The 27,708-nt window shown below is 36.4% G+C and overlaps 1 protein-coding gene across 1 annotated transcript in view; it reads left to right on the forward strand.

Annotated features, from left to right (window-relative positions):
* The window catches only part of Fancc (FA complementation group C), a 213,212-nt gene that overhangs the window by 63,634 nt on the left and 121,870 nt on the right, over positions 1-27,708 (forward strand). Inside the window, exons 2-4 of the mRNA XM_042687050.1 lie at positions 1,501-1,696; positions 3,680-3,764; positions 9,530-9,624. Coding sequence (XP_042542984.1) covers positions 1,532-1,696; positions 3,680-3,764; positions 9,530-9,624 — 345 coding nt within the window. The 5' untranslated portion in view covers positions 1,501-1,531. The remainder of the gene's footprint in view (positions 1-1,500; positions 1,697-3,679; positions 3,765-9,529; positions 9,625-27,708) is intronic.

The raw sequence follows: 27,708 nt of genomic DNA on the forward strand, positions 1-27,708 counted from the left end.
AACAACTGGATTAAAAAAAAAAAGCTATGAGGAAAAGTGTACTGGCTTGCACATTTGTACAAGCTAATTTTTGTCTGTTAGAGATGAGCAAAGAGAGGTATATGAGACCTGGAAGAAGACATTTGTGAGATACCAGGAAGAGGTGGGATGGTATGGGTATGAGCAAGGAGGTGGGAAAGAAATGAAGCAGTGATACAATTCAGCCAGATCCATGCATTAATATTTCAAGTATTGGTGATGATTTGGATGGGGTGAACAGTGAAAGAAAGGGAGGAGGTCAGGGCTGGGAACTTACAAGGACCACCTCATGTCAAACTGCATGTATTTTATCTCACTAAATTTCTTTTTCTGTTTTTGTTTTGACCTAGTCCTTTTCAAAACTGTAAGTTATTGAATATTACTTTGAAACTTGACCTTCTTAATCTAGAGGTTGGTTTTTTTTTTTTTGCAGCCAAACTGTTCAGGCTTCTTAAATTTCCTTTTCTTTTCCTATGTTCACTTTTGATATTTAAGTAGGAGCAATTTACCCGTTAGTTATTGCTCAGTTCATTTACCACTCACAGCACAGCATCTAGAAATGAGATTGGTGCATGATATTCTTGCTCCAGAGAAGGGCAGGAATCTATGAAGGCCTACACCTGTTGAGAAGGGACCTTCCTTCTCTGCTCTATAGCTTCCCAGAGGATGGTGGAGGGCACCTTACTGGGAGGGAAGGGGCTAGAGTTCACTGCTCCCTCTGAGGCCCATGCTTCCTTCAGATCCCCACTGTGCTTAAAATATGGACTTCAGGGGTAGGAAGTCAAGCTTAAGAAATTTTGTTTTACCATTTCTTAAGACTAGTACTCCTTCATAATTAGAAATGCTTACATTTTACTAAAATATAGCCTGCTTTTATGAATGAATTAACATCAATTATGTAAAGCAATCTTTACTCAGATGTTTAAATTGATGCATGTAGACTGAATTACTTCATATTTTTTTCTAAGAAATGAAGAGAAAAACTGGGAAGAAAATTCATTAGACAGTTAAGTATTGAGAATTTTTTACACCTAAATGAGAAGCAAGATACGCATATAAAACATAAGAACTTCAGAAACATTTATTCAGCACAAACTATTTTTAAACACCCAAGGATGTTTTTGATTTCTTAATACATTAAAATAGTCAAAGGAACTTCAGAACATTTAAAAATAGCTCAGTCTTAAAAAAAGAAGATACAAAGTATTATCAGCTGTGCTTTTTGTACATAATTAGCATATGCCTGTATAACGACTTTAATTATATTATTCATGATAAAAAATTCAGATGGTAAAAATCAGGGTTAACAGCTGGGAGACACATTTAAAAAATGATTCAAAGATGAGTCCAGCCTCCAGGCAGGCTATTTTAGTTTCTTGGAAACCTTCTTCACTGATTAGTGGATCATGAAGACACTGATAAACTGTCTTGTTCCTTTTCATGAGTTTTGATGTGTTAATTATTTACTTCAGTGCTTGGCAGGTCTCTTGACAGGGCATCACTGTTTCCCAAGATGGCTCAAGATTCTGTGCTTGCTTCTGAATGTCAATTTTGGCTGAAGAAGCTTTCTATGTGGGAACAGGCCTCCTCCACTCTAGAAACTCAACAAGACACCTGTTTTCACCTGTCCCAGTTCCAGGAGTTCCTGAAGCAAATGTATGACTCTTTGAAAGAGATGGTAAGTAGTAGGCCAAAATAATGGAAGTATTTTGTGACGTCAAAGGCTTTCAGATTTTATCAAGCCAGAATGCTCTATAGAGTTAGAGACTTCTAGTATGGACTTAACATACTGAAGGATTAGAAAGACATAGTGCCCCTAAGTTCTTCACACAAGAGCTTCTTTCCTGTTCTCTCATTTATTATATCATTCTCCTCTTTTTAGCTAGTTGTATCACTTTCTGACCAAGTAAGTTCCTTACAGATATTTATGTATTTGTGTACTTATTTTTGTGGTTCTGAGGACTGAACCTAGAGTCCTAGACATGATAGGCAAGTCCTTTCTTCCAATACTCCCAGCTCAAGTAAATGTTTTAAAATAGGCATGACTTTGGTGCTTTGTTGTCAGGTAATGAATGGGATTCTATCTGAGGCCTTTGTATCCTTCAAATCTTGAAGTGGCTATTGAACTGTTTATTCTTTTCTAAGTCTTGTTCTCAAGTGGCCTCTTGTAACAGATATTAATATCTGTTGTAATATTGAGATGTTAAATTAAAATTTTGAGACCAAATATATATATATTTGCCAGTCGTGGGGCCTGAACTCTGTGTCTGGGTGCTGTCCCTCAGCTCTTCAGCTCAAGGCTAGCGCTCTACCACTTGAGCCACAGCACCACTTCTGGCTTTTTTTCTTCTGCTTATGTGGTGCTGAGGAATCAAACCCAGGGCCTCATGCATGCGAGGCAAGCACTCTACCACTGAGCTACCTTCCCAGCCCCCTAATAAATATCTTAAATATTTTCTAATGAAAATTAAGGCTTTTGGTGTCTTTATTATTTTTATGTAGTTCATTGTTTATAATTCCATGTATTTTCTATTTTCCTTTTGGCATATATTGATTTTGTAGTAACAGATATTTTATGATAGTTTAAGGTTTCTTACTATGAACATTTATTGTTTCATATTGATTTTTAAGTTTCAGTGAAAAATTTCAAAGCCAAATTGGCACATAACACAAGTTGCTCCCCTGTAATACTTCTCTTCCTCCAAATAAGTAGGAAATTTGAAGAATAATTTTATTGATAACATGAGTTCATATGTCTTTAGAAATTAGGAGAGATGTGGTCTGTGTGAACAACCAACGCTAATTTCTGAAGCTTTTTTATTGTAAGATTTAGGTAACTTGATCTTTATGTGGTCTCAGAAAGTCTAAGAATAGCCTTGATGCAGAAAAGTGAGGAATTTGTTGCTGTAACAGCAGGAAATGCTTATCGTTTCAGTTTACTTGCACATTATCTTAGTTTGTCTTATTTTTGAACTTTTATGAAAGGTAAAAAAGTGGGAAAGGAGCCAATTGTGTAATAGCATGTGTATTTTTTAATCTTAAGCTGTTTTCTATTTGGTTGATTTTTCTCTCTCCAGGGTTTAGATTGTTGTAATTAAGTATGATGTCATTGAGCATATAGCAATCAAAATAGTAATAAACAGATATATATCTTTATGCTTTGGCTGCTTCTATTTCTTTTTACAAGTTCTGGAGTTCTTATCCTTTTAAACCTTCTTTGAAATAGACTTACTGGAGCTAAGTTAGGAACCTTGCTTATTATGTCAAAGTAAAAAGCTAAGATGAAAATATTAGATCATACACTTATGAATTTCCATTTATATTTTATACTCTTATGGAGTCTATAATTTTTAAATGAAGTAGCCTTTTCCTGACTATTAATTATGAGTAAAGTAAAAATCAATTGTATAACAAAATTTTATTTTACCTAATCATATTTCTTAGTTCTGGTGACCTGATTTAAGGATGAAATTCAGGATGACAGTTGGTTGCTTGTTAAATTTTATTTGAATGTCTTACCTAATGATCTCATCCTTTTTTGTAAACTTTCTACAGTAAACTTAAACAAAGGATATTGGAGCTTCCTCAAATTACAGCATCAGTTCGGTCTTCTGAGTTGCATAATGCTCTGTTCTAACCAAAATGAAATTTTCCTTTATAGGATTTTAATATAATCATGGAAAGATACCCCCAAATTGGTCATCTGTTAGCCAAAACTTGCCGGAATCCTTTTATCTTAGCATATGGTAAGAATCTAAGATACGTCCTCTCAAAATATAAACTTTTATAAAGTTTTAATCTTTGCATTGGTTAACAAAATACAAAGACTTAAATTGTAAGCTTCTCTCCTGTTTTTCATGAGACAACTCATCAAAGGTCATTGTTCTACTGCAGAGGTAGTATCATTTATTGTTATCTGTGGGTCTGTATGTTTAAATAGGTAAACCCCCATACCCAGTGCAGATTTATAGGAAAATAGTACTCTCTGTATTAGAGTGATGAAACTCATCTGTCTGTCTGTCTGTCTGTCTGTCTGTCTGTCTATCTATCTATCTATATTTTTTATGGTACTGAGATTTTGAATTCAGGACTTTGCACTTACAAAGCAGTACTCTACTGCTTGAACCATGTCCCCTGCCCTTTCTGCTTTATAGGTTTTTCAGATAGGGTTTCCATTTTATGGCCAGGCTGTCTGAGATTATAATCTTACTATTTACCTTTCCTACATAGCTGGCATGCTCCACTGTACCCAGCTTTTTATTAGTTGAGGTGGGGCGGGGTCTCATGAACTTTTTTTGCCTGCGCTGGCCTTGAGTGCTAATCCTTCTGATCTCTACCTCCTAAGTAATTAGGTTTACAGGCTCAGTTTCAGATCACTTAAACACTAAGTGTTATTTGTAATTACTTCCATTACCTCATTTTAAACTTAGAATGAAATGGTCATACTAATGATGCCAAGTTAATTTCTTTGTTTCAGTTTCACATTATCATATTGTTCCCTTTTGTTGGAAAATCATTCTTCTGCTGTGGGTTTGCCATTATTTGGTAGTGACATTCAGGTTTTGTTGAGAGATTTTGTTGACACTTTAGAAGAGGTATTCCTTCATGGACCTCCTGCTTAACCTGCTCATCTTCATTGTACAGGTCAATTACTAGCAGAGCCTGAAGGTCTGCAATTTCTGGAGTTGGTTTCCCTTTCCTCTCTTTGTCCTTTGTCCTTTTAGGTCTTTTTTGAAAAAGCTTTCAGTGGCTAAGTTAGGGAGTGCTCTTCGATTCTGCCTTTATTATAATACTTATTCCATTGTATGAAGCCCTAAAGCACTAAATTCCTTCAGAGAGCAGAAACTGTGCCTTTAGTTCTCTTTGTTATCCTAGAGCCCAGCACAGGGGTAGCACGTGCCTCTGAAGGATCATGGCTGAGGTTTTTTGTTTTGTATTGACCAGATTACTAGCTAATTTAATATATGCTTAACAAGAGGTTTTTATTATGTCCTGTATGCAGTTATTTCTATTTTTTCTTTCTGTTTTAGCTTTCGGTACCCTTTGTCTTATATATAAGCTTATCTGATCCTTGGAAGTGAAAGGGAATCACAGAGATAGTAGGATAAAGGATGAACTACTGCAACAAAGATACTCACTAGATACTATGTTGGGAAGGGGAGTAGGAAGTGGTAAGTAGGAGAAAATGAGGGAAGGGTAACAATGTTTAAAAAGATATGTACTCATTACTTACTTATGTAACTATAACACACCCCTTCATCACCTTTACAATAAATTAAAAAAAAAAATCAAAAGTCTAATAGCATAATATTATGACATTAGAACCAAAAATAAATGGCTATTTCCCATTGATTTTTTTTTATATATATATAGAGAGAGATGGAGAGAGAGAGAGAGAGTCCCTGAGGGTTGTTTTTTTTTTTTTGTCTAAAGCTAGGGCTCTCTCACTTGAGCCACAGCTCCATTTCCAGCTTTTTGGTGGTTAGTTGGAGATAAGAGTTCCTGCCCAGGCTGACTTTGACCAGCAATCCTCAGATCTCAGCCTTCTGAGTAGCTAGATTACAGGTGTGAACCACCAGTACCTAGTTTTCCAATTGATATTTTAAGGAACTGTACAGTTTCCCATTCCTAGCCTATGATAACTCATTATAAGAGCCATAAACCAGTTGGACATGGTGGCTTATGCCTGTAATCTTAATCCAGGAGGTTGAAATCTAGAGGATTGTAGTTTGAAGTCAGGCCGAACAGTAAAAGTTCACTGTACTCCATCTCCAAAATAACCAGTAGAAAGCTGGGCTGCAGGTTTGGCTGAAGTGGTAGAATACCAGCTTAGCAAGCATGAAACCCTGATTTAAAAGGAGGTAGGAGGACAGTACTTTTCTCTGTGCACTCATGTGTGAGTGTGCTGCATACTCAAACATACTCGCCCTACTTTTTTCCTTTCTGTCCCTGCTTCTTTCCACTAAAGTCTCTTCCATGTCCCCATCAGATTCTCTTGATCTAAATACCAAAACTAGTAAGTTAGCACTGTGTGTAACAGTATAACACTGCGTCACCAGGGCCACTTAGTTGCTCTAAGTATATAAATTGCAGCTAGGCCAGTGTTGCTCAAACATCTTTCCAGAAATAAATTTTAGGAACATGTGTGTATGCATGTTTATGCATTCATGCAGTCTCCTTTGCAAATGTGAAGAGTTCAAATCCCTGTATTGCCCCCTATAAAAAAAAAAAAAAGAGAGGGGCTGGGAAGGTGGCTCAGTGGTAGAGCGCTTGCCTTGCATGCATGAAGCCCTGGGTTTGATTCCCCAGCACCACATAAGCAAAAAGAAAAAAAGCCAGAAGTGGTGCTGTGGCTCAAGTGGTAGAATGCTAGCCTTGAGCTGAAGAGCTGAGGGCCAGTGTCCATGCCCAGAGTTCAGGCCCCACAACTGGACCCCCCCCCCTAAAAAAAAAAAAGAGAAAAAGATTGCTAATAATGGAAAGAAGAGTATCTTTTTATTCTGTGTTATCTTCTATAAGCAAATGTTACCTTTATCTTCCTTATAATTTCTTTTTTAATCTGTCATTGGGGTTTGAACACAGGGCCTGGGCACTGTCCCTGAGCTTTTTGGCTCAAGGCTAGTGCTCTACTATCTTGAGCCACAGATCCTTTTTGGCTTTCTGGTGGTTATTTGGAGATAAAGAGTCTCAGGGAGCTGGGTGCTAGTTAGTGGCTGATACCTGTAATCCTAGCTACTCAGGAGGCTGAGATCTGAAGATCACAGTTTGAAGCCAGCTGCTCTTATCTCCAATTAACCACTCAAAAACTGGAAGTGGCGCTGTAGCTGTAAGTGGTAGAGCTTTGAATACAAAGAAGCTCAAGAACAGAGCCCAGGTTCTGAATTCAAGTCCCATGACAACAAAAAAAGAGTATCACAGACTTTTCCTGTCCAGGCTGGCTTTGAATTGCAGTCCTCAGATCTCAACCTCCTGAGTAGCTAGGATTACACGCATGAGTCATCGTTGTCTACTTTTTTATTTTTAATTTATTTATTGTTGTTATAAAGGTGGTGTACAGAGGGGTTGCAACTTAAGTCAGATAAAGAGTACATTTCTTTTTGAGTAATGTTGCCCCTTCCCTAGCTCTCTCCCAGTTTTTCCCTTAGCCCCACCTACAAATTGTATAGTTTACTTTCAATATACTGTTTAATGACTTCCACTGCTGCATTTGTTCACACTTTGTCCTACCATTTCTGTGCCCCCTTTTCCCTCCCAAAGACAGATAAACAAGACAAAAGAAAAAAGAAAACAAAGGACTGGGAAGGTGGCTCAGTGGTAGAGCGCTTGCCTGGCATGCTTGAGGCCCTGGGTTCGATTCCTCAGCACCACATAAGCAGAAAAAAAAAAAAGCTGGAAGTGGCGCTGTGGCTCAAGTGGTAGAGTGCTAGCCTTGAGTGAAGAGCTGAGGGACAGCGCCCAGGCCCAGAGTTCAGGCCCCACGACCAGACCCCCTGCCCCCCCCCCAAAAAAACCAAGAAAACAATAACAAAGGGAAAAAAACACTTTATTGCTATTTCTTGGAATTGATTTCATGATTTCATATATAATATTATTTTATATGATCAGATACACATAGCTATTTCCCCTTTGTGATCTTCTCAGAATATCTTCCTTTGGTCTCACTCTGTGTACCTTCACCTTCTTAATTTGGAGTGCTTAGTTCTAATTCTACCTTCAATCTCCACCATCATAACTATTCATGATCTACTGTATGTAATAATCTACCTCCTACCCCCCCAAAAAACTTTACAGCTTAAAAAAAACCTTTATTGTCTAAAAAAAATACTAAAAACTTAAAGCTTAAAACTTAAAGCTTAAAACTAAAACTTAAAACGTAAGGAATATAGCTGTCATTTGGAATTTCAGTTCAAGATGCATAACCTATTAGATAGAAGATGCCTGCATATTCCTTTCCCTTCCACTCCTTTTTTTAAAATCCACATTTTCATTAAGGTCTGCTGTCATGGCTGACCCCAGAATGGAGCAAGTCAGTTTCTGATCTCACTTGAGTGCTCTGAACCTTGTGGGATAGATGCCCTAGTTTTCATCTCAGAGCTTTTAGGGAGGAGTCTGCCAGATGCCATACCCTGTGTTAACACTCGTGAATAACTAGCAGTACCTTGTCTATGAACTGTCAGAGTAAAGCAAGCTCATCAGAAGTATCTTTTGATACATTTCCTTTTTAAAATTTATGCACTACATTTTCATTTTGCAACAGAATCTCACTTATAACTCATGTTCACCTGAAGTTTGGTATATGATCCTGGCTAGCTTTAGTTCATGATCCTCCTGAGTGCTAGGATTACAGGTGAGCTACTAGACGGCTTAATTTCAGTGCATTGTAAGCCATTAATTTTGTTCTGGGCAAAGAAATGCAGTTTTTGTAGGTTGGATAGACTCCTGGCCAGCCTGGATTCTCTTTTAAGAAAAACATGCACATACTACCTTCACTAGCTGTGCAGAATCAACTCCTGAGGAACCCACCCACCAAAATTTTGGATTGCTTTAAATTCTATAACTACCTCCCTTCCTCCCTCTTTTTAAAAATTCTTAATCCAATTATAAAATCACCAAGAAATGAACTAAGCCATCACAGACAGAAAAATGAAGTGGTCCATCAAGTAGCTATTTCTGCCAAATGTAAGATTTCACAGCCTGGCATTTTCATCATATATTTGGTAGTAAAGTTTTAAATTTTAGGACAGAAAATTGGGAGCATGTAATACGTTTATATTTATTTGTTTACTTAATTACTTAGGGGGTCCTGGAGCTCAAACTTGGCTTGGACACTGTCTCTGGGTTCCTTTTTGCTATTCTATTACTTGAGCCACAGTGTCTCTTTGAGCTTTTTTCTGTTATTAATTGGAGATAAGAGCCTCACAGACTTTCCTGCTCCAGCTGGCTTTGAACCATGATCCTCAGATCTCAGCCTTCTGAGTAGCTAGGATTACAGGCATGAGCCAGTGAGGCCTGGCAAGTTTCTGTTTTATGCAAATCATTTGCTACTAAGCAGAGTACATGTGAAAACAATTGTTTGTTTTATTAACTGTTTTTAATAGCCAGGGTATTATGGCAACTTAATAAAGGATTAAACTGGAAATACTGACTACTGTTGTGTCTACCCATAGTAGTTGTGTTGCTTTTAAAAGGCTGAAGTTACTAATGGTTTGAAATGAGAAAAAAGCTGATTTTGAGAAAAGCCCAGGTTCTCTTCCCTCCTCCCCACTCCCTCCCATCTTCCCATCATTCTTGTTTGTCTTTAAAAACTGCTGCTGTTATAAAAATGGAATTTGACCACACAAGAGTTTAAATGTAAGTGATCCTGAACCCACAAGAAAAAAAAAAACCACACATAGTCCTGTATACTTGTTTTGTAAATCTAGGACTTTGAGATTTTCCCAAGCATAATGTTTTTATGTAGATTATCTTTTTTCTTCTTTTTGATAAAACCTAGTCATTTTTTCCTTTACAGATGAAAGTCAAAAATATCTAATATGGTGCTTATGTTGTCTGATTAAAAAAGAGCCACAGAATTCTAGAGAATCTGAACTTAACTTCTGGATACGGGTAAGAGCAAATCTTGCTTAACACTGCTTTGAAACAAATTGATTATTTAAAGGTAGTGCCTTTTACTTTTTCTCTTCTTTTTTTTCTTTTACTTTTTTCCCTTTTGGTCCAATTCCATTATGTTTTGAAAGTCTTTCTTTCTTTCTTTCTTTCTTTCTTTCTTTCTTTTCTTTTCTTTTCTTTCTGTCGTGGGGCCTGAACTCTGGGCCTGGGTACTGTCCCTTAGCTCTTTAGCTCAAGGCTAAGCACTCTACACTTGAGCCACAATGCCATTTCTAGCTTTTTCTGTTTATGTGGTGCTGAGGAATCAAACCCAGGGCTTCATGTGTGTGAGGCAAGCACTACACTACTGAGCCACCTTCCCAACCCCTTGAGAAAGTTTTTCTAAAGCATACCCTTCTAATATTTTGCTGGATACAAAAGTTACTTGAGTTCAACTTTTCTTGATTATGAATTCCAAAAAATATTATCCTTCGGATGAACTTCCCAAGGCAAGACCTAGTGTTGAGTGGTTTTGAAAAGCTACATTTAGATAATTAAAAGAATGTACTCCATTTCTTTCCAGCAATTGTTGTCTTCCAAAAAACAATTTCTCCCTCCCAACCTAGTGTAAATCCTTATATAATTCCTCTCCAAGTACGTCTGCCTCCCTGAGAACTTTTTGTGTATGTAAAAGTCCCCAGGGAATAGCAGTGTTTATTTTGTGTCCTTAAGAGTACCTGAGCCAGTGGACCAGCACCTGGTGGCGGTTGTTGACCACTGCTTGCTCTTGTCAAAGCTGTTACCTGCAGCACCAGTTCATATTGATGGCTTCTTACTTTTCCCTGTCTGTTTCAGCTTCGTTACTGAAAAGACAGGATACAACTGGAGAATATAATAAGGCTGCGACTTGGCTGGCCTCACCACCCCCATGTTGGCTAGTGTTTTTTTTTTTTTCCCATGTTACCCTCACTGACCTGCTGCCACAATCCAAGGACTTTCTGATGCCTGTCAGACTCCACTTCATGTACATATGGTTCAGATTAGCTGCTTAGTATTATGAAATCGCCCAATCAGATTAATGTGCAAAGTTTTGTCCATCAGTCTGACTTGTTATATTATTATATTCACTACTTTTTTTTTTTTTTTTTTTTTTGCTGTTGTTGTTTTTAATGAAGTATGATTTTTTTGTTTCTTTTGTATGTTTTTACCCTATGATATATACCCTGTTGTCACTGTATTTGATTTTGGTACACTGCATCTTGTATATACATTTATCTAATTTGGGGAGCGGAAGGGAAATAACAAAGTGCTGAAACAAGGCCACAGAATGACCCATTCCAACAATGATGTTTACAAGACACTGTGTTGGAAATGAACTGTACAACTTTGAGGGGGTGAGGAGGAGTAGGGGAGGTGGGGGAGGGAAGGGATAGTTGGAGAAAAACCATTGGGGAGGTAACAATGTTCAACAAGAAAGGTACTCATTATCTTACTCATGTAACTGTAATCTCTCTGTACAGGATCTTTACAGTAAAAATATTTTTTTTTCTTTTTTTTTTTTTTAAATTTTATTTTATTTTATTTGAGAACATACTGTACAGAGGGGTTACAATTACATGGGCAGGATAATGCATACATTTCTTACCAAGCATTGCAGCCTCCTCCTTTGTTTACCCTTCACCTCCCTTCCCGGCCTCCCCCCTCCCTCCCAACCAATCGTACCCCCCCCTCCCCCCCCACCGACATTGTAAAGCTGGTTTTGACATGACATTTTGTACTTCTCATTGTTGCAACAGGTCCACCTGAATCCTTAAACGACTTGTTTGTCCCCATCTCCTCCACATGTTATACTGACATCAAATATAGTGAAAGCGGGGGTTACACTGTGGGGGAGGGACATACAAAGCAACAAGGAAATAATCTTATAAATGCGTTAGAAACACATGCATGAAAGAAACAAAAACATTAAAATACATATTTGAGGTTTTGTTTTCCTAACATCACATTATCTGACTTTTTCCGCTTGACTCATACCTATACTAGATATTGCAAATAAGGGAAACCATGGGACCTATGTTTCTTTGGGCCTGGCTTACTTCACTTAATATAATTTTTTCCAAGCCTTTCCATTTCCTAACAAATGGGGAAATGTTATTCTTTCTGATGGAGGCATAGAATTCCATTGTGTATATATACCACATCTTCTTGATCCATTCATCTACTGAGGGGCATCTGGGTTGGTTCCATGTCTTAGCTATGGTAAATAATGCTGCAATAAACATAGTTGTGCTGGTAGCTTTAGTGTGGCCTTGTTTGTGATCATTTGGGTAAATGCCCAAAAGTGGGATTGCTGGGTCATTGGGGAGCTCTATGTGGAGTCTTTTGAGGAACCTCCATACTGCTTTCCAAAGTGGTTGAACAAGTTTACATTCCCACCAACAATGAAGTAAGGTTCCTTTCTGTCCACATCCCCTCCAGCATCTGTTGTTGTTAGAGTTCTTGATTTTTGCTGTTCTAACTGGAGTGAGGTGATATCTCAATGTTGTTTTGATTTGCATTTCTTTTATGGCTAGGGATGTTGAACATTTCTTCATGTGTCTATTGGCCATCCTTCTTTCTTCTTCAGAGAAGCTTCTCTTTAAGTCTTTCGCCCACTTACTTATTGGGCAGTTGTTTCTTTGAGGATTTGTTGTTGGGTGGTTTAATTTTTTGAGTTCCAAGTATATTTTAGATATGAGACCCTTGTCCGTTGTATGGCTAGTAAAGATTTTCTCCCAGTCCGTGGGCTTTCTATTGATCTTGCTAGCTATGTCATTTGCCCTGCAGAAGCTCTGCAACCTTATACAATCCCATTTGTCCAGCCTTTCTTTGATTTGTTGTGTTTCCGGGTCTCTATTCAGAAAATTTCGGCCTGAGCCAAGGAGACCCAGGGTTTCTCCTATTCCATCCTGTAATGTTTTCAGAGTGTCTGCTTTGAGTTCAAGGTCTTTGATCCATTTTGAGTTGATTCTGGTGCAGGGTGATATATAAGGATCTAGCTTTAGTTTTGTACATGTAGTTAACCAGTTTTGCCAGCACCATTTACTGAAGAGGCTGTCTGTCTTCCATTCTATTGTTTTAGCTCCCTTATCGAAGATTAGATGGCTATAGGTCTGTAGGTTCATTTCTGGGTTTTCAATTCTATTCCATTGGTCCTGAGGTCTGTTCTTATGCCAATACCAAGCTGTTTTGATTACTATGGCTTTATAGTAGAGTTTGAAATTTGGTATTGATATTCCTCCAGCAGTGTTCTTTCCGTTGAGGAGCGTTTTTGCTATTCGGGGTCTTTTATTGTTCCATATGAATTTTTGGATTGCCTCTTCTATTTCCTTGAAGAATGAGGGTGGAATTTTGATAGGTATTGCGTTGAATTTGTAGATAGCCTTGGGAAGTATTGCCATTTTCACGATGTTAATCTTTCCAATCCAGGAGCATGGGAGGTTTTGCCATTTTTTAAGTTCTGTGTTGATTTCCTTTTTCAAGATTTTAAAGTTTTCATCATAGAGGTCCTTCACTTCTTTAGTTAAGTTAATTCCTAGGTATTTTATTTTTTGTGGGGCTATTACAAATGGAGTTGCTTTCCTAATTTCAGCCACACTTTTCTCATTGTTGGCATACAGAAAAGCCATTGATTTTTGGGGGTTAATTTTATACCTTGCTACTTTGCCAAAGTTTTGAATCAGCTTGAGTAATTTGGGAGTGGAGTCTATGGGATTCTTTAAATACAAGATCATGTCATCTGCAAAGAGGGAGAGTTTTATTTCTTCTTTCCCTATTTGGATCCCCTTTATGTCTGCATCTTGTCTTATTGCTGTAGCTAGGCATTCTAATACTAGATTGAAGAGAAGTGGAGAGAGTGGGCATCCTTGTCTTGTTCCTGAGTTAAGAGGAAATGGCTTTAGTTTTTCACCATTGAGTATAATGCTGGCTGTAGGTTTGTTATTCACTACTTTTTTATAGTTCCTTTATTTTAGACAAAATTGCTAACAGAGAAGATTAAGTATTTGTATTTTTCTGTTAGAGTGAAAGTAGAGACAGTAAAAATAGAGAAAAGTGAAAATTACTTGAGGAATTAAGGAAAGAATACAACATTGAATTGCAATGAAAATTCATGTGAAAGGTTGAAGAAAGGTTCTGATGAGTAGTATTAGAGAAAAATGTATGGAAAATAAGGCTGTATAAATAGAATGATATATTTAGTCTTTGATTTTTAATTTTTGTATTTAGTTAGTTAATTGTGCTGGTCCAAGGGCTTGAACTCAGGGCCATGGTGCTTTCCCTGAGCTTTTGTGCTCAGGGATAGTGCTCTACAACTTAGGCCACAGCTTTGTTTCCATTTTTAATTTCTGCTTTTTATTGAATATTTTGTATTTAATGACTATTTTGCGTGTAAGTTTGTATGACTAGCTCAATAAATCCTAAAATTGGCCATGTAATAAAGGCAGTGTTTTTTATTTTTTAAAGGATAATTAGGTTAATTTTCTTCATTTATCTATTGTCTTTATTAATCTGTTTAAAGATTCTGCCTTCATATTTTACATTGTGGTTTTCCTTTAAATTAATACCTTTATTTTTTTTCTAGTAGGCACTTACATTAAGTGTAGTATAGAGAAGTAAAATGAAACACTTAATTCCTACCTCCACAGATCTCACAGAATAGTAACCGGATAACTCCAGAGCAGTGCAGGTAGGTTGTTAGTGGAGCTTTCTGTAAGTGTGATGGTGACACGAAGAGGGATTCATTGCCCAGATTTAAGGGTTTGGAGACATTTCCTAAGGGAAGTGACATGATAGCCAAGGTCTGAAGGATACCTAGGAGAGCAAGATTAAAGTTAGTATATTACTATCAACCTAAAGAGTATGCAAAGCAGCATCATGAGAAAGCAAATGTTATATTCAGAGAACTGCAGGTTCTTAGAGATGCCTGGAGCCTTGGGTTGCAAGGGCAAACACCAAACCTTATGTCTGATTTTATGACATTTTTACTTGATCATGAAGGTAGTAGTAAGGAACCTCCAGCATATCTAAACAGAGAAATTGTGTTTTAGAAGTTAATGAAATTAGTTGATGTGGAAGAGGAAATTGTGAGGATCTGAATGACATGGAGAAGAGGGGCCAGATTTTAAGATATTTCATTAAACAATCAAAAGATATAGTGACAGATTTATAGTCTTCCATATGTCTTCCATAGCCAGGGTCTTAAAGAAGGAATAAGATAACTCCAAAATCAGTAGAAGGAAAGAAGTAAGAAAAATCAGAACTCTAATAAATGAAAAAAGACTAAAAGATTAATACCAAAGATCAATGAAAGTTTAAAAAGGAGTCAAACTAACCAAAATAGAAGATGAAAATTAATAAAATGAGAGGCGAAAAGGGGAAGTTACAGAAGATATTGAAATACAGAGGGTAATTAGGGAACATTCTAAACACATTCAAATAAATTAGAAAGCTGGGAAAATGAACACATTTTTAGACATGTCTGATCTATCAAAATTGAACTAAGAGTAGACAGAAAACCTAAGTAGATAAAAGATAAGCAAGGAGATTGGCGCTGGACTCATGCCTGCAATCTTAGTGAATCGGTACGCTGAGATCTGAGGATCATAATATGAAGCCAGCTTAGGCTGGAAAGTCTGTGAGATTCTTCAAAGCGAGAAGTGAAAAACAAAGCAAGAAGTGAAGTTATGGCTTGAGTGGTAGAGTGCTAGCCTTGAGCATAAAAAGTTCAAGGACAGCACCCAGGCCTTGAGTTCAGGTCCCTGACTTGGTACACACAGGCACACATACACGTTTCTCAGGAAATAAAAGCCAAGCTCTGAATTGATTCTCCTCTAAATTATACCAGAACTTGTAAGTACAAACACGGATGCTTTTCAAACTATTACATAAAATTAAAAAAGAAGGAATGCATCCACACTCATTCTATTAAGCTAGTATGATCCTGATATCGAAACTGTGTAGAAATAATTAATAAAATTCAAACAACAAAATACAATAACATAACAAAATGATCATGTGCCATGATCAAGTTGGTTTCATTCCAGAGATCTAAGAATGAAATTAGTAACTGTAATATAGCACATAAGCAGATTAAAGGACAAAAATTACATGATCATCTGAATAGGTACAGAAAAAGGCCTTTGATAGAATTTAGTATCCCTTGATGATAACAGCCCTGAAGCAGCTAGGAGTAGAATGATGATACCTCAACATAATAAAGGATATGTTTGACACTCCTATAGCCAGCATCACCTAAATGGGGCACACTGAAAGTATTTCCTCTGAATGAAGGCACTAATAAGACATGAGTGTCTAGTCTCCCCACTTTTTTTTAATAAAGTGCTTGAATTCTTGGCCAGAGCGAGAGGAAAGAAATAAATGGGAAAGGAAAAAAAAATCAATCCCTATCCCTACTTTTAGATGATATGAACATATATACTTAAAAGACCCTAAAAACTACCAGACCATTCTTAGTTCAGGTACACACTTTCATCAAGACAGTAGGAGGCAAAATTAACCTTCAAAATTTCTATGCTCCAATAAAAGACATGCTTAGAATTAAATTAGGAAAACAATGGCCTAAAAAACCAACAATGAATATGCATAACCAAAGAGGCAAAAGACTTCTACACTGAACAGCATTGAAAAAAGAAATTGAAGAAAACTGAAAGATGGAAAGACCTCCTATGTTCATGGATCAGCAGAATTATGTGCCAAAGGTAGTCAACAAATTAAATATAAGCTCCATCAAAATTCCAGTAATATTCTTCACAAAATTAACTGGAACAGTTAATCCCTAAATTCATATCAAAATACAAATAGCTGAAAGAATCCCAAACAAAAAGAGCAACTCTGAAGATAACACAGTATTCAATTTCAAAATATACTACAGAGCTGTACTAACAAAAACATTATGAGACTGGCATAAAAAATAGACACATAGACCAACTGAAAAAAGATAGAGGACCCCGAAATAAACCCACACAGCTATAATTTGTCTGATTCTTGATGAAGGTGCCAAAAACATATATTTGAAAAAAGACAGCTTATTCAATAAACTGGATATCCACAAATAGAACATAGAATAGATTCTTTCTTTATCCTATATCAAAAGCAGCTCAAAGTGTATTAAAGAACTTAATGTAAGACAAATTTTGAAATTTCTCTAGGAAAACATGAGAAACTCTTCAAAATACAGGTTAAGGCAATGATTCCCTGAATAGGACTCAAGGAGCACAGAAGATAATACCAAAAATTAACAAATTAATAAATGGTAGCGCATGCCTATAATTTTAGCAATTTAGGAGACTGAACTCTAAGAATCAAGCTTCAAAGCCAGTTTTGGCAGACAAATTCTTGAGCCTCTTATCTGCAATTAACCAGCAAAAAGTCAGAACTGGAGATATGACTCCAGGGATAGAGCAGAAAAAAAACGAAAAACAACAACTCCCACCAACCTTAAAATCTGAATGAGGTCACGATCTCTGAGTTCAAGCCCAAGTATTCATTCATTCAGACAGACAGACAGACACAGACATAGTAACACCCCCTCCCCCCCCCACCCCAAATTGAGTTACATGAAGTTAAAAAACTAGAGTGAACAAACAGCCTACAAAATGGGAGAAATATCTTTGCCAGATATTCATCTAATATTCATCTAATATTTAGAATTTATAAAAAGCTCAAAAAAAGTAAACAACCAAATAAAGAAATAATCTAATTGGGAAATGGTCAAATGAATTTAACAATCACTTCTCACAAGAAGTACAAATGGACACTAAATACCTGAAAAAAATGTTCATTATCTTTAGCAATCAGGGAAATGCCTCACTCACAGATGATAGAATGGCTGTCATCAAAGAAGCAAAAATCAGTAAATATTGTGGAGGATGCAAGGGAAATAGAACCTATATACTGTTAGTGGGAATGGAAGTTAGTCCAGCAGTTATTAAGTTCAATGTAGCGGCTCCTCAAAACAAACAAAATACTGTATGATTCTGCTATATCACCCCTGATATATACCTCAAGTAATACAAATCAGCATACAATAGAGATACCTTCTTACTCATATTATGGTGCTATTTGCAATAGCAGAGTTATGGAGTCCTCCATTATAGGTACTTGACTGTAGATAAAGAAGATATGATAAATATACATAAGAGAGTATTATTCAGCTGTAAAGAAGAATGAAAATATGTGGAGAAGTATGGATAGAATTATAAACTATCATGATAAGAGAGATAACCCAGACTACTCAAACACATATTACATGTTTTATATGTGGAATCTAGAAAAATAAAAGATGACTTGAAAGAAAGATAGTGAAAGGAAGGAGATAAAAGATATATGCTTGAAAAGAGTCCAAGGGAGAGTAAGGGGTAGATGGATTTAATCAAGATAAGATATATGTATGTATAATTAACATGCCCTAATAATCTAAAAAGCCAAAATTTAAAACCAAGAATTTCTTCTGTACATTAGAAAATTCAGATTAATTATTAAATTTGAAAATATTTGGGTATTTTTTAGTACAAAGAATAAAAATTTGTTTTGAAGCTTGGTGTATGTTAGCATGGTATGTTGGAAATGCGAGTTAATGTTTTTGGAGTTTTGCTGGTAATTACAAATATGCCATAAGATAACATGATTGAGAGACTGTTCTTATAGTTTAGAGACTAGTTAAGGTCATCTTAGGACTCCTTCATACTTTCTTAGAATGTTTGACTTTTGAGAATGTTAGTTTTACCTGGTAAATCCACTAAACAGGCTCTTTTGAGCACCTGCTGTCTGCCAGGCTCTATCACAGAGGCTAAGGACACAACATTGGACCCTAAATATTTGTTCTTAGAACTCATAATTGAAGGGACAGTTTCCAGGTCCTGACAGATTTAGAAGATATTTGACTTTCATTTTTGTTCCAGTCAGAAGAAAATAGCTGGATACTAGAAGCAGATCAACGAGGTTGACAGTCTATTTTTATTCTCTTTCAATATGCAGTGCTAAGGAGTGTTCACATGGCTTCAATTTTATAATTTTATTTTTTTAAAAAAACTTAAATTAGCCAGGCACCAGGGGCTCACCCCTGTAATCGTAGCTACTCAGGAGGCTGAGATCTGAGAATTGTGGTTCAGAGTCAGCCCAGGCAGGAATGTCTGTGAGACATTTAAGCACCCAAAAGCTAGAAGTAGAGGTGTAGATTTAAGTAATAAGTGAAAAAGCTAAGGGAAAATGCCCAGCTGCTGAGTTCAAGCTTGAGTACCTACACAAAAACAAAAATATTTAGATTACAAATATAACAAACTTGCAGAAAAGTGAACAAATCATAAATGTCAAGCCTTAACAAGTTGTATACCTGAGTGGCTCCTACTAAGGTCAAGAGACAAAGGAGCTGTTACTTGGCTGTTACCACTGCTGTTTGCATTGGTGTGTGATCTAAATGCTTATTTTTGCAGTTTGACTTGTTTGTAATGTTTTATAGAAGTCAACTAACATGTGTTGAGAGGTTTTGTTTAAGATTCAGCAATAATTAGGGGTATGGTTACTATTTGTTCATTTTCATTACTCTACACTATTTTATCTCAATATACCATAATTTACTGTTTATGTCTTTGATGGCTGTTTTCAGTTTGGGGAAATTTGGAACATGGTAGCTGTGAATATTCTCTTGCATGTATTCAAGATACCATGTGTGGTAAAGAGATAAAATTTAAAGGTTGTAGGATATCCACATCTTTAATTTTATTAGCTCATACTACCTTTTTCCCATAGTAGTGATACCAGTTTAAATTCCTCTGGTCAATATGTAAGAATTCCCAGTGGCTTGATATTGTCAAGCTTCCAAATGTCAATGATTGATGTTTGTACATTTCAGATTTAGTTGTATTTTCTTGAACTTGAGCCTTTATTCGGTCAAAGACTAAGAAATTTTAATCAAATTTTAGTCAAAAAATTTCAAGTTTCATAATCATTTTTTGGATTAAATTGTTTCTTATTAGTAAAAATTTATGCTTGTTAGGTATAAGTACTTTTAAAATAAATTATATGTATTATGTTCTAGAAAAGTATTTGGGATGACTTACAAAATTCAAAGGTTCTGGCTTAAATAAGGAAGGTCAGATTGTTAAGTTGGGTTAAGATAAAAAAAAAAAAATTCCTGTTTAGGTTGGGTGGTTTTGTAGTAACACCATGATTCTGTATTTACCCCTGGACCAAATGCAATGTAGGAAGCAAGGTATATACTTCCACTGATTTCTCCACCATTCTTCACGTGGTATTGAAAAATAATTACCTTGATTTGTGAATTGAAACTTAAATTTTTACTGCTGTATTGCAGTACTTGTCAGCATACCAGAAATTAAGTTCCACAGAATATCATATGTTCCTGGCTCATAGTAGTCACAAAATAAAAAGCTACTGCATGGATAAAATTAAGTAAATTTTAATAATTCAGAATTTATTTCTTAATTTCCTACAATGTAGACTATTCAGCTTTTTAACTTTTTTTTTTCTGTCTGTCATGGGGCTTGAATTCAGGGTCTGGGTGCTGTCCCTGAGTTCTTTTGGTCAAGGCTAGTGCTCTACCACTTTGAGCCACAGCACCATTTCCAGTTTTCTGGTGGGTAATTGGAGATAAGAATTTCATGGACTTTCCTGCCTGGGCTGGCTTTGAACAGTAACCCTTAGATCTCAGGCTTCTGAGTAGCTAGGATTACATGTGTGAACCACTGGCGCCCAGTTTATGTTTTATTTTGAATTAAACATCTATTTTTATTTATTACAAGACCAAAATTGAGCCACAGAGAAGTATCTGTTGGTGAGTAAGCATGCATGAATATATGCCAGAGTATATGCATGTGTATGTGCGCATATGTATATACATGCTTGTACATCAGCTGTAACTCCTAAGTTTTCATCCCTTGGCTAAGCTGCTCCCCTAAGCTCCACAGTCCTAACTGCCTGTGTGACCTCTCCACTTGAATTTCACTGAACAACTTACACTAAACACATCCAACATAAGTCTCTGCTCTTTCTCCCAAAGCCTGTTCCTCCTTCATATATCCCTCACTCAGTTAAAAGCAGCTTTATGATTCCTGTTTCGCAGATCAGCACTCTGAAGTTATCCTTAGTTATTCGTTCTATTCCACATCCTGTCCTGTCTCTGAACAGATCTATCAAAGCTATTTATGGTATATATCCACACTATGCCTACCTCCTCTGACTTCCCAGCTTCTGCTGCCATCCTCTCTCTGCACCATTGCCTTCTTCAGGACTATGGTATGATCCCTTAGAAGTCTGTTTTACTGCTTTCATTCTTGCTCCTATTGTCTTATCTAGAAGTAGATTTTAATAGGTCTTACTTATGTGCACTCAGTAACTCTTTCCCTAGGGTTTATCATCATTCCCAGCTTTTTACTCAGGGAGCCGCATGGCTGCATCTGGTGACTTTAAAAACATTTTTTTTTTTTTTTTTGGTGCTGGTCTTGGGGCTTGAACTCAGGGCCTGGGTGCTGTCCTTGCACTTTTTCATTCAAGGTTAGCACTCTACCACTCTACCACAGCTTCACCTCTGGCTTTTGGTGGTTAATTGGAGTTTCATGGACTTCCCTGCCTGGGCTGGCTTTGAACTATGATTCTCGATCTGAACCTCTTGAGTAGCTAGGATTATAGGTGTGAGCCACCAACACCTGGCTTTCTGGTGACTCTTATCAGACTACTGGTCGAGTGAGCTCTGTTATCATCCTGTGCCAGATACTTGCTCTCCCTACTTTGACAGAATTTTCTTCTTACTGACAACAACCCCTGCATGCAGATTTTTCACCCCTGTCTTCCCATTATAATCTCCCAACTAGGTTACAAATTCAGTGAGAGGAGAACACAAACCTTGTTTTAAAACCCAGCACGGTGCTGGGCACATCATAACCATTCATTACTTATTTGATGAATCAGTAAATAGGTGAATAGAAGTTTAGTTGGTAAGATGTGGTGGTGGCAGATGTTTCCTTCACAGAAAGAGAAGAATGAATAAATAGAAGGTTAGACATGGCTCAAAGTGGCTACTCCACTTAGGCTATAGAATAAGGCACTTAGACCCCCCAAAAAAAGTCAAGATTAGAAAAGTACTTCAGTTTGTGACAAATTTTAGAGGTCTGTGATACCAACTTGTAATTGTGTTTATAAATTAGTAGTTTAGATAATTAGAGAAGTTACAGAGGGAATCAGGAAAAGTTCTATATTTTTGAGATTTCTATGGAACTTATATCATCTTGGACTTTTTCTCAGAAACCAGTTTAGAAAAAAGATACTAATTGGGAATTAAAATGCTAGTTCCTTTATTCTTTTTTTTCCAGAGCTGAGGACTGAACTCAGGGCCTTGCACGCGCCAGGCAAGCATTGTTCCACTGAGCTAAATCCTCAACCCCCCGTTCCTTTATTCTTAATACAGTTTTTTTTTTTTTTTAAATGTAAGCTATGGCCAGGTACCAGTGGCTGACATCTGTAATTTTAGCTACTTGGTAGACTGAGAGCTGAGGATTTTGGCTCATTTGAACAAGCCTGCCAGGGCAGACAAATCTAAGACACTCTTATCTCCAATTAACCATCAAATAGCCAAAAACGGAGCTGTGGCCCAGGAGGTAGAGCACTATCCTTGAGCAAAAAAGCTCAGGGACATTGCCGAGGCACGCGCGCGCACACACACGTATCTGATTAAGTTGGATAATCCTGCTAGGCATTTGGGAGTTGATTCTTCAGAGGCTTACCTTATGATGGGGAGCAAGCCTGCCTGGCCAAGTAAGCTAGAACCCAACTTTTTGAAGGCCAGGTAATTGGGAAAGACAGAGATGCACAGATATATACATTCTAAATCGCCTCTTCTGGACAGGGGAAAGTGAGGGGTTGAGAGGGGCCAAGTTCCTGGACCTCCCTTGTAGAGATCCTCTCTTCTTTTCTTGCCTTCCTGCCTACAGTGTCCCTTGACATCCTTGGGATCATAGTTCAGGAAATAACAATATAAATTTTGTTCTCTTTGCTCCCTGTTATTGAATGAAAGTGGCTGGAAACAGGCAACTGAGAAAGAAAAATAATGACACATTACTTTAAAGTTTTGTAAATGTGTTTCCCCTGGAGCTTTGAAACCCACAAAAACTTTCTGCCATTCTGATTAGGAGGTGGAATTCTGGTAGTAGGTTACTAAATGCAGCAAGTACATTTAGTAAATATATGAAATGACATTTGTTTTATTAAGTAACACATTTTTATTTAGTCTGATAAGATTTTTCTCAGCATTTCAGTTTTGCAACAAGAATATGGGAGAAAAGACTTTCTGTGGGGCTCTGGAAAATGTGAAAATCACATTTTCAACTATTCTAAATCATTTGATGTGATCTACACTTCCTTCACCCCAGGAAGATTAATTGTGAGTGTTTTTTATTCTCTATATATGTGCATGTTTGAGGAAGTAGGAATTGTCTCCTAAGTCATTACTGTGAATATACTGTACTTTTCAGAATGAACATTTTCTTCCTCCGAAGAGCTAAGCTTCCATTTGTATTCCTGTCTATGTTTAAGAGTTTTTGTTTGATTTTTTCTTCATTTCATTTAGATGGAGTCCTGGTTATTATAACTCTAAATTGCATCAGATTGGTTTTTAGAAAGTTGCCACTGCTCAAACAGGCCAAATCAAGACATTTATTGCCAATTAAGAACAGGATGAGATGCTTAGTGATGTTCTCCGGATGACCTGTTTTATGTTTTCAGTTTATTTTGCTTTGTTTTTGTTTTATGATCATGTTGGCTTTTCCATTAAACAATAACTTTAATTGAGTTGGCTTCGTTAATAGAACACTGACCAGATCCCTTTCTCTACCCGCCCCCAGTCCTCCCCTAATCCCCCACTCTAGTCTCCTGTTGTGCCCTCAGTCTGAAATGAAAGGAGTTTTCAGTTTTGTGTATTATAAGTGTATGTTTCTAAGACCCAGACTCCTGTATTTCTGTTTGAATTTCCAGACCAAATCTTCTTGTGACATTTAGGGTAAATCCCTGTGAAAAGTAAATCTGAACAGTAATGTCTATAGTGGGAGGCATTTCATAATGAATAGCCATTGGTGAGGGATGTGTAGATGTCTGCATTACACATGGCTGCCTGGTTTCTACATCTGTTTTGAAGTTCAGCTGCTCCCAGACCACATGTGCATTTCTTAAGGGGGCTGACATCCCTCCCAGAAGCCAGGCATTGTAAAGCTGGTAACTATAATTGACTTACTCTTTCTGACCTAGAGATTGTTATACTTTGTCTTAGTTTGACTATTGTACTATCAGATCTGGTTCTGTTTAATATTGATGACATTGGAGTCTCTATATAAATTAGCAACATGGGAAAGAAACAGACATATTTAAACTCATAAATTTTGATTTCCAGATCTCTTAAAAGCTCTATGGTTTAAATAGTCCTTTATAGTAGACATAAGGAGTACTTATAAAAATTCTAGCTATGAGAAGGCTTCTATAGCTCTATTAAACTACAGAATAATCACAGATGGGTCACTCTTTTAAGAATCAGAAAATCTGGATCTGACCTGCCTTTGCTAGTGAGATCATTTGTAAATCATACACTCTTCTTATTTTCATCTGTTAAGAAAAGGATAACAAATATTGTAAAATGCATAGAAACAAAGTTGGATAGATTATGAGGAAGAAGGAAGTAGAGAAGTTTCTGATAGATACAATTGGTTTTCTTTTACAAGATGAAATGTTCTAGAGGTCTGTTGTATAATAACGTAAATATGTATAATACTACTGTTATTTACTTAAAATGGCTAATATACTACCTATTATATATATATTTATTGTGAAAATACCGTATAGAGGGGTTATAATTTCATGGGCAAGATAATGAGTACACTATTATATATTTTTGCCACAATTCATTTGGTTTGTAAGATCTGAATTGATGTTAATTGGATATTTAGTACTTGCTGTATTAGCATCATTTCATTCAGTATTCACAACTCTGTGATAGTAGGTATATTACCCTGTTTTAGAGATGAGAGATCTTAAATTTGCCAAAGTAATTTGTTAGGTAAAATGGCAGGCTACTTTAGGATGAGGTATGATGCTAAAGTCATTTGAGAAATATATTATCTCCAGCTAAACTTCATGCCAGAATAATATCTAAGCATTTTAAGCAGTAGAGTTTGAGATTCAATGTTTCTGAGATTTCTAGGGCCCATGGATAGTCCGATCATAGGTGAAGAGAGCTTAAATGTCTAGGTATTCAGAGGCTACTCTAATGTCATTTCTGGTGACTAAAAATTGTCAAACTAGATTTGGTGCATTAATGGCATCAAATGCTGGTTGTGGGAGACCAAGCATTATTCAAATGTCAGAAAAGTGAAGGCATTACTAGGATTATTCCTATGGAATGGCTTTGTGGAGGCTGAAAAGATCCTTTGTTTATTATATTTTTTCTGCTTTTTGAATTTTTAATAATGTCTGTATTGCTTCATTATGAATCAAATTTCTGTTTTCCTAAAATTAACATGTTGGAGACTTAACCTGCAGTAACTCAAAATGTGACCCTAATTGTAAATAAGAGTCATTTACATACGAGGTTAATTAAGCTACAATCAGGCTGAATTAGAGTGGACTTCCAGTTCAGCCTGACTGGTGTCCTTTTGAGAAGGGGGCAGTTAAACACAGAAGTATGCACATAGATGTCCATGTAAGATGAAGGCAGAAATAAGGTGATGTTACAAGAACCTAAGGAATACCAGTGATTGCCAGGAAATCTCTGTGAGCTGGGGGGAATAGAACAGTTTCATATCTCCTGGTGACACCTTGCTTTTAAAATCCCAGCATCCCAAACAGTAAGACAACAAATTGCTGTTGATTAAGCCCCTTAGTTTTTGGTACTTTGTTACAGCAGCCCCAGCAAATAATACAAATTAAAAAATGAAGAGCTTTGAAAAATAAAAATTAGCATAGCTTAGTTTATCTAAGATAAAGCCATACTGAAATTAAACATGGATCTTTATATATGAGGATGTTCTTTGTCATGATCATTACAATTGGAATGAAAGATAAACCGTCCAAATGTTTGGATATCATTAGTCAGTAGCCAAATTCTAGCATATCTACTTAATAAAATATTTTGTTTTCATTGTGTATAGCCAAAGAAATGTGAGAAATGTGCATAGCATAAATAGCTAGATGCAGAATTGTTGATGCAAAATCCAAACAGCTATGCAGAAGATATATGCATCAGTTTAAAATTAGCAGGGGACACAGAAACTGAAAAGGCTTCATTAGGATAATGGGATTCTGAGTTTTTCCTTTCAGAGTTTGTTTTAATGTATTGATTTTGATTACATTGAATTCTGTAATATTATGGGTACAGTATTTTTAACAAATTAACTTTATTGAGGAAACTTACACACAATAAAACACTCCCTTTCTAAGTATACAATTTTGGTAGTTTTGACAAATGCATACACCTTATAGCCAACTCTACAATCAAGAAATAAAACATTTCTGTCATCTCCAAAAGTTCTCTATTGCCTTTTATAGCCAACCCTCTCCCTACTCTTGCCTTAGTTCTGCTGATCTGCTTTCTGTCATCACAGATTAACTTTTTCCTTTCTATAATTTCATATAAACAGAATGATATAGTATGTATACTTTTATGTCTGGCTTCTTTAATTCAGCATATTGTTTTTGAGATTTACCTATGGCATACCTTATATGATTTAGTAATTACTTTTTGTTGTTCAAGAATAAACCAATGACTTTTTCCCCTTCCCTTCCATCCCCTCCCCTCCTTTCCCTTTCATTTTTAAAATTACACTTTTGATGGGAGACAGGAAGTAATGAAAAAACCAAAGAAGAGAAGGTAGCAATGGAAGGAAGAAACAAGAAAGACAGGAAGAAGTAAATTTATGATATGTAATCATTTCTAATCTGCAATGTGTTTCATTTAAACTTGGGAAATTATACCATTTGCTCTAATTATTTATCCTAATATACCTTTAGAGATTTTATTTCACACTCTAATAAAATTGTTACCTGAGTTAAGCCCCTCTGCCCGCCCCCCACAAAGAATAAACCAGTGAGTCAGTATGCCGGTTTATGTATTCATTGTACTGCAAACAATTAGGACTTTTTCTAATTTTTGGCTATTATGAAAATTTGCTCTAAACATTCTTTGAAATTTTGTATAAACTAGGCACTGATGGCTCATGCCTGTAATCCTAGCTACTCAGGAAGCTGAGATCTGAGGATCGTGATTTGAAACCAGCCTTGGAGGAAAGTCCATGAAACTGGTGTCTCTAATAAACGACTCAGAAAAGGCCAGAAGTGGTGCTGTGGCCCACATGGGAGAGCGCTAGCCTTGAACAGAAGAAGCTCAGGGACAGTGCCCAGGCCCTAAGTTTAAGCAAAAAGTAAAAAACAAAATTGTATAATCATGTGCTTTCTTTAATCTAGTATAAATGCTTACAATTAGAATTGCTGCATAGTATGTTAGTATATTGTTACTATTTCAAGAAACTTCAGTACCTCCATGTGTTCACATAGTATTACCAGTCTGGTTTTAGTTTAGTCATTCTCATGTATATACAGCCCTTCTCACTTGTAGTTTCAATATGGATTTTCCTTATGATATGATATGGAATATCTCTTTATGAGATGCTGTCTTCTTTTATGAAGTACTTACTCCAATACTTTATCCATTAAAATATTTGTCTGTTTATTAAGGTTAGGAGTGCCTTCTGCATGCAGATACTGTCCTTTGTTAGTTATGTGTAGTAAGAGAAAAATCATGATTTGGTGGTTCATGCCTATAATCCCAGCATTACTGGGCCTTATACTCAGGAGGTTGAGATAGGAAGATCCTAGATTTGAGACTAGCATGTGCTACATAGTGAGATCCTGTGTACATAAGTTGAATACCTTGATCATCTATATACATTTTATGAATCACACTTTTTTTTGCTCTAAGAAATTTTTATCTATTGATAATCAAGTTTATGAAGATTTTCTTCTGTGTTTTCTTACCAGACTTTTATAGTG

The sequence above is a fragment of the Dipodomys spectabilis genome, unplaced genomic scaffold (assembly GCF_019054845.1).
Source record: "Dipodomys spectabilis isolate Male_0828 unplaced genomic scaffold, ASM1905484v1 ptg000098l, whole genome shotgun sequence".
Lineage (NCBI taxonomy): Eukaryota > Metazoa > Chordata > Mammalia > Rodentia > Heteromyidae > Dipodomys > Dipodomys spectabilis.